This window comes from Rhinoraja longicauda, chromosome 18 (genome assembly GCF_053455715.1).
Source record: "Rhinoraja longicauda isolate Sanriku21f chromosome 18, sRhiLon1.1, whole genome shotgun sequence".
In the NCBI taxonomy this organism is placed as follows: domain Eukaryota; kingdom Metazoa; phylum Chordata; class Chondrichthyes; order Rajiformes; family Arhynchobatidae; genus Rhinoraja; species Rhinoraja longicauda.
In genome coordinates, this window is record NC_135970.1 from 6904112 (window position 1) to 6917536 (window position 13425).

Genomic DNA, 13425 nt, shown 5'->3' on the forward strand with positions numbered 1-13425 from the left:
GTGGGTTCAGACCATTCTGAAAGGGAAGGGTAAGCAGCCAGAAGATGTTAATGCTAACGGCATTGGTAAGAGAGATGGGGTTCTGCAAAAGTAATTTTGGGAGTTGGGTAGAAAGTTGAAAAGCAGAACCTCTAGGGCCATCATCTCTGGAGTGGAGACGAAATTCACCAGGATATTGTCTGTAATGGAGTGCTTCAATTACAAGGAGTGAATGGATCGGCTGGAATTATTTTCAATCAAATCCAGGAGGCTGAGGGCTGACATTATATGGTTTAAAAGATTATGAAGGGCAGAGATTGGGTAGACAGTAAATGTTTAATTCCCCATGATCGGGGAGTCTAAAACTGGAGGGCATAGGTTTAAGGCAAAAGGGGGGAAATTTAAAGGAGAACTGAGGGATAGGTTTTCCACTCAGAGGGTGGTGAATATCTGGAATGAGCTGCCAGAGGCAGATACAATTACATTTAAAAGGCATTTGGAAAGGTATTGATTATGACAAAAAGAGGATTTGAGGCCTAATGCATGGGATTATCTAATGAGTTGGGGCAAAGGACTCATTTTTGAGGTTTACAGCTTTGTGAGTGGAAGTATTGAAAATACTCAGAGAATCAGATAGCATTTGTGGGGAAAGAAACAAAGGGAGTCACAATATCCTGAAGATGTTGGAACCTTGAACAAATACAAAGTGCTGGAGGAACTCAATGAGTCACACAGCATCTGTAGCGGGAAAAGACATACGACATTGCGGTCAGGGTGAAAACGCTTGAATCAGTCGGAACAAGGGGCCTGACCCGAAATGTCGTCTGTCCGTCCTCTCCACCAATGCTGCCTGGCCCACTGAGTTCCTCCAGCACTTTGTGCTTTTCTTGAGAAGGAAACAAAGATTGGTGAACTGTTGACACAACTAAGAACAGCTATAAAAGGTTGTTTCAAGTTGCAGAGAAGAGGGAGAGAACAAAAGGGAAAGTCTACGACAATGGTAGTGGCCAAGAGAATCTGAATGCTGGCTGAGAGAGAGTAGATCTAATGCATCTAATCTGTCTGGAGGAAGTGCCAATAGAGGGCCAGGAAAGAAAAAAGAGGAAATTTAAAAAAAGACCAGAAACTTTGAGGTATAAAAAACTGGAAATCTGAAATAAAAGAATGTTGAAATACCTTGGTCTGGTCATTCACTATCTATGGAGAGATTTTTAAAGAACAGCTTGATCAGCTTTAATCAGAACTAGCAAGTTCTGACAAGCTGGGTAGGCTAGTTATCTGAAATAGTTGGATTCATTGTTGAATACCCAAGACTGCGATGTACCTAGCTGGAGGATCACTACTGTTCCATCTGCTTCCAATGGGCGTCACTGGGACAGTGTAGAAGACCAAATTGGGAAAGGGATGAAGAATTGAAATTCGAAATTTAAGATGACCAATGTATGCTTGAGAAACCATCCCTTGATTTTACATGGCCAGCCTTCCCAGTTTGTGGCACAGTTGGCCAGTTCTGATGAATAGTCAATAACCTGTAACAACTCTATTTTAGTTTCTCGACAGTTGCCTGACCCGTTAGGTATTTCCGACATTTGTTTATTTCAAATTTTCATGACATGTAGTGTTCTCTATCTGACAGGTTGTTTTAATCTCCATCCTTTCAAAGGCAATTCTTCTGTTCTTGCCACACTTCCCTGCAAGAGCAGGTTTCAAATTCAATATGCCAGTTCAAGACAGCCTGTAAATCAGATAGTGTTTTTGGTTTCCATCAGTCAATGGTATCCAAGGAGATTTGCAATCTCAACATGCCTTATACATAACGGCTCACCTCATGTCGGTCATACGAGTAGTTGAGAAAGTGACCGTAGCGAGTTTGCAGATACTGGCCCAGTGCATAGTGCTGTCTCATCCCAATCTACAGACAGAAGTAGAAATCCCAATCATTACTGGAGAGGAAAGATCAACATAAAAGAACTCATAACCATCACAATGGTGCAATCCAGTTGAACACCTGTCAGTATTGAAACCCTAAATGGAACCCAACACATTACTGCATCGATGGTTGGATTTAAATGGCTGAGTTCTCCACCCATTTCCCCTTTGGACTTTGCTGCATCTCAAGGTTCGACAAGATATAGTGGATGCCCTGATTGTCATCTTGCAAAATTCTATAGACTCTCAAACAGCTCTCACAGACTGGAGAGTAGGAAATATGTCCCCACCATTGAAGAAAGGAGGGAAAAAATACATGCAGACTAGTTAGCCTGACATTGCTCGTAGGGAAAATTCTACAATCTGCCAAGTAGTAACACGCCACATATGTGGTAATAATAGGTTTGGGCAAAGTCATTATAGAAATATGAAATGGAAATTACATTTGACAAAACTACTGGAGTTTCAGATTGTGAATCACCTGATCGACAAGGGGGATCCAATGGATGTAGTATCTTTAGACTGTTGCAACTCTTTGAAGAGGTGCCACCGAAGGAGTTCAAGGTAAAGGGCCTGCTAATGGCCACTAGATGGCAGCGCGTGCAGACGCAGCGGCCCCACACTCTCCCGATTTTTCGAGTGTTTTTAATGTTTTATCAAGTTCGTCATGTTTGTCACTTCAACAACTCTGGACAGTCAGCAGTGGACAGTATAGTCGTGAGTTCTTGCTGGACAAGAAAACAACATCATCAACACTGGACGCTACGCTTGCAGAGGAACTTAGCGGCCTCAGAATACTCTGCCTGACCTCGACCTTGGCCTCGAGTGCTGCCCCCCGGCTGGAAAGGAGACACCGCAGGCGGTGTGAGAGGAAGCAGAAGAGGGGTAAGCGCGGAGGCATCCGGGCTAGGCTAGCGGCTAGCCCACACAGACCGGCTATTCCGAGCATGCTAATGGCTAATGTACGCTCACTGGACAATAAAATGGACACTATAAGACTTCTCCGGTCGACCCAGCGTGAGGTGAGGGAATGCTGTGTTTACGTTTTTACGGAAACATGGCTTAATGACAACATCCCGGACTCCGCTGTTCAGCTCGACCGGCTAACATGCTACCGATCGGACAGAGCTACGGTTAGCGGGGGGAAGACTCGCGGCGGCGGTGTGATTGTTTACATCAGTGATGCTTGGTGTCGGGACGCTGTGTTGGTCTACAAACACTGTTCACCGCTGGCGGAGTTTATGGTTGTGAAGTGCCGACCTTTCTACCTCCCGAGGGAGCTAACAGCTATCCTGTTAGTCGCTGTTTACATCCCTCCCAGTTCCAACAACAAGGACAGAGAGGAGGCACTCTGCGAACTGTACCGGGCCATCTCTGAGCAGCAGACAGCACACCCAGATGGCTTTCTCATCGTAGCTGGGGACTTCAACCATGCTAACCTAAAAACTGTCATGCCCAAAGTATACCAGCATGTTGATTTCCCAACACGAGAAAACAACACCTTGGACCTTGTCTACACGACCATCAAAGGAGCATACAAGGCTTCCCCCCTCCCCCACATCGGCCTCTCTGATCACCTCACCGTTCTGCTGAAACCGGCATACAGACCCCGGGTGAAAGTCACCAAACCGGTTTCAAAAGAGGTACGTGTGTGGTCAGAGGACAGCACAGCTGCACTCCAAAACTGCTTTGAGACTACAGACTGGGACATGTTCAAGCAGGCAGCAACATACAACAACACAACCAACATTCAGGAATACACAGAGACAGTTACAGGCTACATCACCAAATGCATTGACGATGTGACCCACACCAGAGCCATCACCATCTGGGCTAACCAGAAGCCATGGCTGACAGGGGAGGTCCATGGGCTGCTGAGGGTCCGCAACGCTGCCTTCAGAGAGGGCAATCCAGCCGGTCTCAGAGCAGCCAGGGCCAACCTTTCCAGTGGCATCAGGAAAGCCAAACAACACTACACCCGGCGCATCACAGCCCACTTCAGTGACAGCAGAGACACACGGAGCCTGTGGAAGGGTATTAGGACTATCACGGACTACAAACCCTTACCACAGACCTGTGACAGTGACACCTCTCTCTTGAACGACCTCAACGGCTTCTTCGCACGCTTTGAAGCACAGAGCAACACACCTGCGCAGAAAACAACTCCCCCCCCCAATGACCAGGCTATTTGTCTGTCTCCAGGCAGTGTGAGGAGCACACTGTTAAGGATTAACACCCGGAAAGCTTCTGGACCTGACAACATTCCTGGTCGTGTGCTAAAAGACTGCGCAGCTGAGCTCACAGATGTCCTCACAGACATCTTCAACATCTCCCTGAGCCAGGCTGTTGTTCCCTTGTGCTTCAAAGAAACCACCATCATACCTGTGCCCAAGAAGTCTTCTCCATCCTGCTTCAACGACTACCGCCCTGTAGCGCTGACTTCAACCATCATGAAGTGCTTCGAGAGGCTGGTCATGAAGCAGATCAGATCCAACCTCCCCCCCTCCCTGGACCCGTTTCAGTTTGCATATCGAGCTAAGCGGTCCACTGAGGATGCCATCTCCTCTGCTCTACACCCAGCCCTCACCCACTTGGACACTAAAAACTCATATGTTAGGATGCTGTTCATAGACTTTAGCTCAGCATTTAACACCATCATCCCCCAGCAGCTGGTTTGTAAACTAACAAATCTGGGCCTCAGCCCCCTTCTCTGCAACTGGCTGCTGGACTTCCTCACTGCCAGACCCCAGTCCGTACGGGTCGGCAGCAACACATCGGACACCATCACGCTGAGTACGGGTGCCCCACAAGGATGTGTGCTAAGCCCCCTGCTCTTCACCTTGCTGACCCACGACTGCACACCCACCTACAGCTCCAACCACTTCGTCAAGTTTGCGGATGACACAACAGTGGTGGGTCTCATCAGCAACAACGACGAGACCCACTACAGGAAGGAGGTGGACCAGCTGGCCGCGTGGTGCACAGACAACAATCTCTTCCTGAATGTGGAGAAAACAAAGGAGATTGTTGTCGACTTCAGGAGAACGCACACCCAACACCCCCACCCATTGACCATCAATGGTGCTGCTGTGGAGCAGGTGAGCAGCACCAAATTTCTGGGGGTGAACATCACCGAGGATCTCTCCTGGAGCAACAACATCACGTCCATCGCCAAGAAAGCCCAGCAGCGCCTCTACTTCCTCCGCAAACTGAAGAGAGCGGGAGCCCCCACACCCATCATGTACACTTTTTACCGAGGTGCCATCGAGAGCATCCTCAGCAGCTGCATCACTGTGTGGTTCGGAAGCTGCACAGCCTCCAGCCGTAAGACCCTGCAGCGCATAGTGAACACTGCTGAGACGATCACTGGCGCCTCACTCCCAACACTCCTGGTCCTTTACACCACCCGCCTCACCCGCAAAGCATTGAGCATTGTGGGTGACCCCTCCCACCCCTCCAACAGCCTCTTCACCCTCCTGCCTTCAGGGAGAAGGTTTCGCAGCCTGAGGTCAAGCACCACCCGACTAAAGAACAGTTTTTTCCACCAGGCTGTCAGGATGCTGAACTCTCTCCCCTCCCTTCCTCCTCTCTCCCCTGCCCCTATGGGACCTGGACTTTAACACCCCACACACACGCACATCCAGCACCAGACACTTTTTTTAAAAAAAAAATTTGAAGTGACTATATTTTATATTTTATATTTTATGTTGATTGTTGTTTGCTGTGCCTTTTGTTTTATGCACTTTGTTCCTCGGGATTGTGGGAAACGGTATTTCGATTTTCTGTCTGTGTAAACTGGCTGAGGATTGACAATAAAATTGACTTTGACTTGACTTTGACTTTGACTTTGACTATTATGAACGATGTACCGTAAACCCTTGTTTTAATGGGAACCCTTCATGATGAATTTTGGTTATAACGAACAATCTCCCCGACCACTTAGAGCTCTGGACTGTGACGCACCCCCGAATTACAAGGTTCACCAGTGACCCTTTGTTCACCCATCTCCCGGTATGGCTGACATGGCTGTTGTTGCGGCTTACGTTGTAGCCCCCGGTCAACAGCGCATTCACCGACAGGACATGCTCAGTCACCGTGGGGTCTCTCCCCTCCACCTGCTGCTGCCTCTTCCCATTGGCCGTTGCTTTGTCTGTTCCCCGCTGCCGCTGGTCACTGCCATGTCCTATTGTCCTTCTGTCTACTCAGCTTCTCCCAGTTTTAAGGTGAAACGACACAAAGTGCTGGAATAATGCAGCAAACTAAATCCTAAAGCCTGAAGAAAGGCCCCAATGTCACCTATCCATGTTCTCCAGCGATGTTGCTTGACCCACTGAGTTTCTCCAGCACTTTGTGTTCTTTTGTGTATTGTCCACCATCTGCAGTTCTCCGTTTGTTAAACTGGATTCTTTGCCCCTCGATCTTTCCTCAGTAAATATACTGAAACAACACACTGTTCTTGCTTCAACAAGTTTATTTGTCACCCCGGGGGACTTACTCTGGTCCACGACCTGTCACTCTCTTGGAGTTCCAAGTGTTCCCCAGAGTAAGTGGTTTGCAATCGGCATAATACAAGTACGTAAGCAGTAGCAAGCAAAGGCAAATTTGGCATGCTTTCTTGGTCCTCCATTCATATCATGACACGGTATGTGTGTAAAGGCGAAGGTTAGGTTCCTCAAGACATGTGACTCGCAAGCACGTGATCTCATTATCACCAGTGATCAGGTTAAGTGATAAGTGAATCGCAAGTCAAGTCAAACAAGTCAAACAAGTGAATCGCAAGCGCGTGATCTCATTATCACAGTCAGGTTCCTCAAAATGAGTGGCTAACTTCGTCATCTCAGCTGCAACAGAACCTCGCATTTTCCCACTCAACGCTGTAATTTTCCACTAACTTACACAGCAAAAAACAAACTCATCATTTCAACTACATACAATACTACCGTATTCGGTTATAGCGGATAATGGGCAATAACAGACACCAGTCCTCCCCATATGGTCCTTCATAACGAGGGTTTGCTGGACTGATATTGTGACTAATGTACCGAAATAGACTTGGAACTGGTTGGAATAGACAAGTCATTTTCAGATTGGGATGCAGTGACTACTCGAATGCTGTCGGGCCAGCAGTTCGCAAGCTCTGTCGATGGTTTAGACGAGGCAGCAGAATGCAATGCTTCCATGTTTGCCGACCGTACTTTCAGGGAGATACATGGAACCCAAGTATCTTTTACTGTACACAAATCACTGAAAGTTAGCTTATATTCATAGCAAATAATTAGAAAGATAAATAATATATTGGTCTTTTCTGTCAGAAACTAGATTACCATCTTTACAGTGGTCAACACTGAGACCAGACCTGGAATGTTGTGTACGAGTTTAGTTTCCCTACCAAGTAAAGATATATTTGCAATAAAAGACTGAAAATAAACATTTTTAGGGGGGTATAGGAGTCAGTGAGTATTGTTGTAGAGAGCATTGAATGGATGGAGGGGGGGGGGGGGGGGCAAGGGGGGAAATCAGGAACAATTATTGTGGATGATGTATCCTCACTGATTGCGGTCCAGGGGTCGGGAAGTCAAGGATCCTGTGGCAGAAGAGCGATGCTCACTCCTAGGTTTGAAGTTAAGTTTGGATTGGATTATGATGTTGAAGGTGGAGATATAGTCAACAAACAGGAGTCTGATGTGGGTTTTCTTGTTATTTAGATGTTACAGAGATGAGTGTTGGGACGGGGATATGCCAAGGACTCGTTATGATGGTAGGCAAACTGTAGTATAATTAAGACTGTCTGGAAAGCTGGAGTTGATGTACGCCATCACGTCTCTGAAAGCACTTCACGATGGTGGATATCAGAGCCTTTGGATAGTAGTCATTAAAGCACGGTATCTAGAGAAGAATAGTGGGATTCGTAACAAGAAGTTAATACCAAGGGAAATGATCACCCTCACATTGAGTAGCAAAACAGGTGCATGTGGCCAAATGTTTACGTCCATTTACTTATGAGGAAGATTAGAAAGGGTGGAAAGCAAGAATAAAGATCACAGACCTGGGAAAGCTGCCCAAATCCTTGAGGCCAATCCTTCTCTGTATTTGGATCTGTTGGGAAGGCCACAATCGGAGATCGGTCGCCATGGCGATAAACCTGCAAAAACAGTCAAAATCACAAAGGTCTCTAACAAATTCGGACTTTATTATTCGTCACTTTATAAAGGAAGATTCAGAATGGTACACCTTCAGTCCAGTACCCCTCTACCTCCATCTGCATGAGGAGGTGTCCGAGAGCTGGCACCTGGCCTCGGCATGGTAGAAGTCAGTCTGCCAGACTACAGCAGTACTTCCCTTGTCGGTGGGTTTAATAACAATGTTGGGATTGTTGCTGAGTGAGCGGAGGGCTGTGCGTTCAAACGGAGTGAGGTTGGAGTGGGTATGGAGAATGGAGAAGGCAAGATGGTTGATGTTGTACCAACAGTTGGAAATAAAAAGGTCCAGAGAGTGTTGAAGGCTGGCCAGGAGAGTCATAGAGTGATACATTGTGGAAACAGCCCCTTTGGCCCAACTTGACCACACCAGCCAACATGTCCCAGCTACCCTAGTCTCTCCCTCCTGTGCTCGGTCCATATCCCACCAAACCTGTCCAGTCCATGTACCTGTCTAACGGTTTCTTAAACGATAGGATAGTCCTAGCCTCAACTACCTCCTCTGGCAGCTTGTTCCATACACCCACCATCCTTTGTGTGAAAGAGTTACCCCTCGGATTCCTATTAAACCTTTTCCAATTCACTTTGAACCTATGTCCACTGGTCCTCGATTCCCCTACTCTGGGCTAGAGACTCTGTGCATCTACCTGATCTCTTCTGCTCATTCCATGAGGAAGACAAATGTTGGAGACAGGAGAAAGGAGCATAACTGTGTGACGAGGACTCCTTACCAGGGAAATAGGCCTGGAGGCAGTGGCGACGAGAGAAGAGCTCAACATCATGGTGGACTCGGAAATCGTTGAATTGTTGGGATTCGTCGGGGAGTGGTGGTGGGAGTGTCCGGGGAGCTGCGTGGTGGGAGTGTCCGGGGAGCGGCGCACGTGGTGGGAGTGTCCGGGGAGCGGCGCACGTAGTGGGAGTGTCCGGGGAGCTGCGTGGTGGGAGTGTCCGGGGAGCGGCGCACGTGGTGGGAGTGTCCGGGGAGCGGCGCACGTGGTGGGAGTGTCCGGGGAGCGGCGCACGTGGTGGGAGTGTCTGGGGAGCGGCGCACGTGGTGGGAGTGTCTGGGGAGCGGCGCACGTGGTGGGAGTGTCCGGGGAGCTGCGTGGTGGGAGTGTCCGGGGAGCGGCGCACGTGGTGGGAGTGTCCGGGGAGCGGCGCACGTGGTGGGAGCTGCGTGGTGGTGGGAGAGTCCGGGGAGGGGCTTGGTGGGAGTGTCCGGGGAGCCGCGTGGTGGTGGGAGGGTCCAGGGAGCCGCGCGCGTGGTGGCGGGAGTGTCCGGGGAGCTGCGTGGTGGCGGGAGTGTCCGGGGAGGGGCGTGGTGGGAGTGTCCGGGGAGCCGCGTGGTGGTGGGAGGGTCCAGGGAGCCGCGCGCATGGTGGCGGGAGTGTCCGGGGAGCTGCGTGGTGGCGGGAGTGGCCGGGGAGGGGCGTGGTGGGAGTGTCCGGGGAGCCGCGTGGTGGTGGGAGGGTCCAGGGAGCCGCGCGCATGGTGGCGGGAGTGTCCGGGGAGCTGCGTGGTGGCGGGAGTGTCCGGGGAGGGGCGTGGTGGGAGTGTCCGGGGAGCTGCATGGTGGCGGGAGTGTCCGGGGAGCTGCATGGTGGCGGGAGTGGCCGGGGAGGGGCGTGGTGGCGGGAGTGGCCGGGGAGGGGCGTGGTGGGAGTGTCCGGGGAGCCGCGTGGTGGTGGGAGGGTCCAGGGAGCCGCGCGCATGGTGGCGGGAGTGTCCGGGGAGCTGCGTGGTGGCGGGAGTGGCCGGGGAGCTGCGTGGTGGCGGGAGTGGCCGGGGAGCCGCACAGGCCTGATCCACCCGCCGAACAACTGTGCCGCTGCCGACCAGAACGACGACCGAAGACCGGAACGCACCCCGGTAGGCCCAACTCGCCCCCACAGGTCTCCCAGGGGACTGCGGTGAAGCCGGGCGACAAAGCCAGTCTGGGCCGAAGGAGCCTCAGCGGTGGCGACGATAGGTACCTCGGCGGGAGAGTCGGTGGCGGTGGGAGACACGACGGTGGCAGTGGGAGACAGCGGGAGACCCGGCGGTGGCAGCGGGTGCCTTGGCGGCAAAGTGGGGCCTCGCGGTCGATGAGCGTGAGTGGAAGACAATGGGGATCTGACTCTGGTGAAGGTGCTGAGCACACAGCAGCCAACCAACAGTCGCTTGTCCTTTTCTGTTTGTTTTCACTTTCAATTTCAAGTTTTCGTGTACCTTGTGTGTTGTGACATGTGTAAGAAAATAACTGCAGATGCTGGTACAAATCAAAGGTATTTATTTCACAAAATGCTGGAGTAACTCAGCAGGTCAGGCAGCATCTCAGGAGAGAAGGAATGGGTGACGTTTCGGGTCGAGACCCTTCTTCAGACTTTGTGTGTTGTGACTATCGGCAGACCAATTTCCCTCCAGGGATGAATAAAGTTTTATTGTATCGTATCGTATCGCAAGGGTACAAGGGTAAGGCCTCTGCTGGGGACTAGCCGTTCTACATCAGAAAGAGGGTGGTTGGGAGGGGATGGAGAAAACCCAAACCCAAACTGACGCTGGCTGTGTTAAGCGTTCAACGTCACAATGGAACCCACCCGAGTGGCGGCCAATGAGGGAGGGGGGCCCCATGATGACCAATGGGGCGGGACCCGCCAAAATGACGGGAGTGGCGGCCAATGAGGAGGGGGGGGGGCTATGAGCCAGCAATCTATTTCTAACTCACCCACTCTATCCCCCTGAACCCCCCTCCTCCCCTCCCCCCCACTCACCCACTCCATCCAAACCCCCTCAACCCCTCTCCCCTCCCCTCCCCCCTCACGCACACACCCACTCCACCCCCCAACCCCCTCCCCCCAGGGACACGGTGCGTTATCGACGTCAGTCTGCGCGTGCGCAGTTGGGTTGACCTACGATATTTCGACTTTGTGGTGGTGCAAATGGCAGCAACCTGTTACGAGCTGCACCTCGCTTCCAGGCATGTGAGGGGGATGGAGTGGTTGAGTGGGTGAGGGGGGCGGGGAGATAAGGGGGGTTGAGGGGGGATGGAGTGGGTAGGTGGGTGAGGAGGAGGGGGGGTTCAGGGGGGATGGAGTGGGTGAATGGGGGGGAGGAGGGAAAGGGGGGAGTGGGGGAGGTGAGGGTGCCAGACCAATGCAGGAGGAATTTGGGAAGTTGAGGGGGGAAGAAGCAGTGGGTGAGTGGGTGAGGATGGGGGAGGTGAGGGGAGGTGAGGGGAGGGGGGATAAGGGGGGTTGAGGAGGGATGGTGTGGGTGAGTGGGTGAATGGGGAAGGGGAGGAGGGGGTTAAGGGGGGATGGAGTAGGGGAGGAGGGGAAGAGGGGGGGATAAGGGGGGTTGAGGAGGGATGGAGAGGGTGAATGGGGGGGGAGAGGAAAGGGAGAGTGGGGGAGGTGAGGGTGCTAGGCCAATGCAGGAGGGGTTTAGGGGTTGAGGGGGGAAGGAGTGGGTGAGGGAGGTGAGGTGAGGGGGGGATAAGGGGGGTTGAGGGGGGATGGTGTGGGCGAATGGGGGAAAGGGGAGGAGGGGGATGGAGTGCATGAGTGGTGGGAGGGGGGATAAGGGGGGTTGAGGGGGAATGGTGTGGGGGAGGGGAGTAGGGGATAATGGGGGGGTGGAGTGGGGGAGGGGGAGGAGGGGGGTTAATGGGGGATGGAGTGTGTGATTGGGGGGGAGGGGGAGAGGAGGGTGCTATACCAATGCAGGAGAGGGTTTGGGGGGTTGAGGGGGGGTGGAGTGGCTGAGTGGGGGGAGGGGAGGAGGAGAGGGGATGTGGGGGGGGGAGGAGAGGGTGTTGGACCAAGACAGGAGAGGTTTGGCCAAGTGACACTCAGGCTATATTCAGTGAAAGACAACTTAAGAAGCATGTGAATAGAAAGTGCAGAATTTCTTCTTTGACACAACACCCATCTCAGAACACATGCCTACAGAAGTACTGTTGCAAGGTAGGCCCGGGATGTCAGGACTCTGGTTCGGCCAGATCAGGGAATGAAGGGGAAAAGTGTATAAAAGCAAATTTATGATGCATGCCGTAAAGGAGAGGTTCAAATTAAATAATAAGGCCACATTCTAACAGTCAGGATTGTCATCAATGAGAAACTGGGACATCTGAAAATCTCTGGAGATTCATGAATGATTCAAACATATTAACATGCAGTGCTTGATATCATGGTGGCAGATTCAGAGTTGAATATACACCCAAAGCCACGCTCTAAAATTACAGAAGTTAACAAATCATGCCTGAACAAAGTTGCTGAGTTCAGAAATGAACACCAGCAATATCATCTGGCAAAATCCCAAGATCATAGAAGAACAGCGGTGCTTTTGTTACCATGAATGAAGGTACTGAGCCATGAAATATGTTATTTGCATTACAATGTTTCTCATCTAGTGCATTGCTTTTGGTGCCCACAATGTGGTCTCCTCTACATTGGAGGATTCAAATGCAGACTGAGCAAATGGTTTGCTGAACACCCATCTGTTCAGTCCACAGGGATGAGCAACCCCAGACTTCTTGTTGCCGACTATTTTATTCTCCATCCCACTCTCACGCTGGCCTGTTTGTGACCATCTGCAGTGTAACAATGGAGAAGGCGGAAATCCATCTGTGATATTAGCTCAGTTTTTGTTTTCTTTCCAGATTTTCTTTGGGAGTGGAGAACATGGACCTACTGTTTACAGCTTATCCCCACAGTGGTTTTACCCAATCCCCCTCCTCCACTCTTACTGCAGCCTCGTTCCTTTGTCTCCTGCAAAGTGCTGGAGGAACTCAGCAAGACAGGCAGCACCTGCGGAGAGAAGTACACAGATATTTCAGGTCGGGATCTTTCTGAAGACTGATCAATCACATGCGGTCTTCCAGACAGGGCAGATGTGTGGTCCAGATATCATAGGGGCCAATGTAACCGTCGGGGTGCAACACATTCTGATTCACTTTCCTAGGCATGAGATGAAAGCTTTTGGCAGATACCATAGGCATGGACAATACATCAATATTTAGCAGGAGGATGTTTCTGTTCAGCTGGTCAGAGAAGCACAAGGCTGTGTGCTCGTACCCCTGCGCTGTTCACTCTACACTCATGACTGTGTAGCCGGATACAGTTTCAAATCCATTAGATTTGCCGACAACACCATCTTTGTTGGACAAGTCACAGTTGATGATGAGTCAAAGTATAGGAGAGAGAATGATCAACTGACCGAATGGTGTCATAAAAGCGACATTGCCTTGACATTGAGTCAGTAAAACCAAGGAACTGATTGTTGACTTTGGAGGAGGAAGGTGGAGAATCCACAAACCAGTCTTCATCGACGGGATGGTGGT

General features: G+C 51.0%; 1 protein-coding gene across 1 annotated transcript in view; it reads right to left on the bottom strand.

Moving 5' to 3' along the window:
• LOC144602216 (prostatic acid phosphatase-like) overlaps positions 1-13425 on the bottom strand; it is a 67932-nt gene that overhangs the window by 24235 nt on the left and 30272 nt on the right. The window contains exons 2-3 of the mRNA XM_078415032.1: positions 7955-8050; positions 1805-1891 (exon numbers count right to left, since the gene is read on the bottom strand). Coding sequence (XP_078271158.1) covers positions 1805-1891; positions 7955-8050 — 183 coding nt within the window. The remainder of the gene's footprint in view (positions 1-1804; positions 1892-7954; positions 8051-13425) is intronic.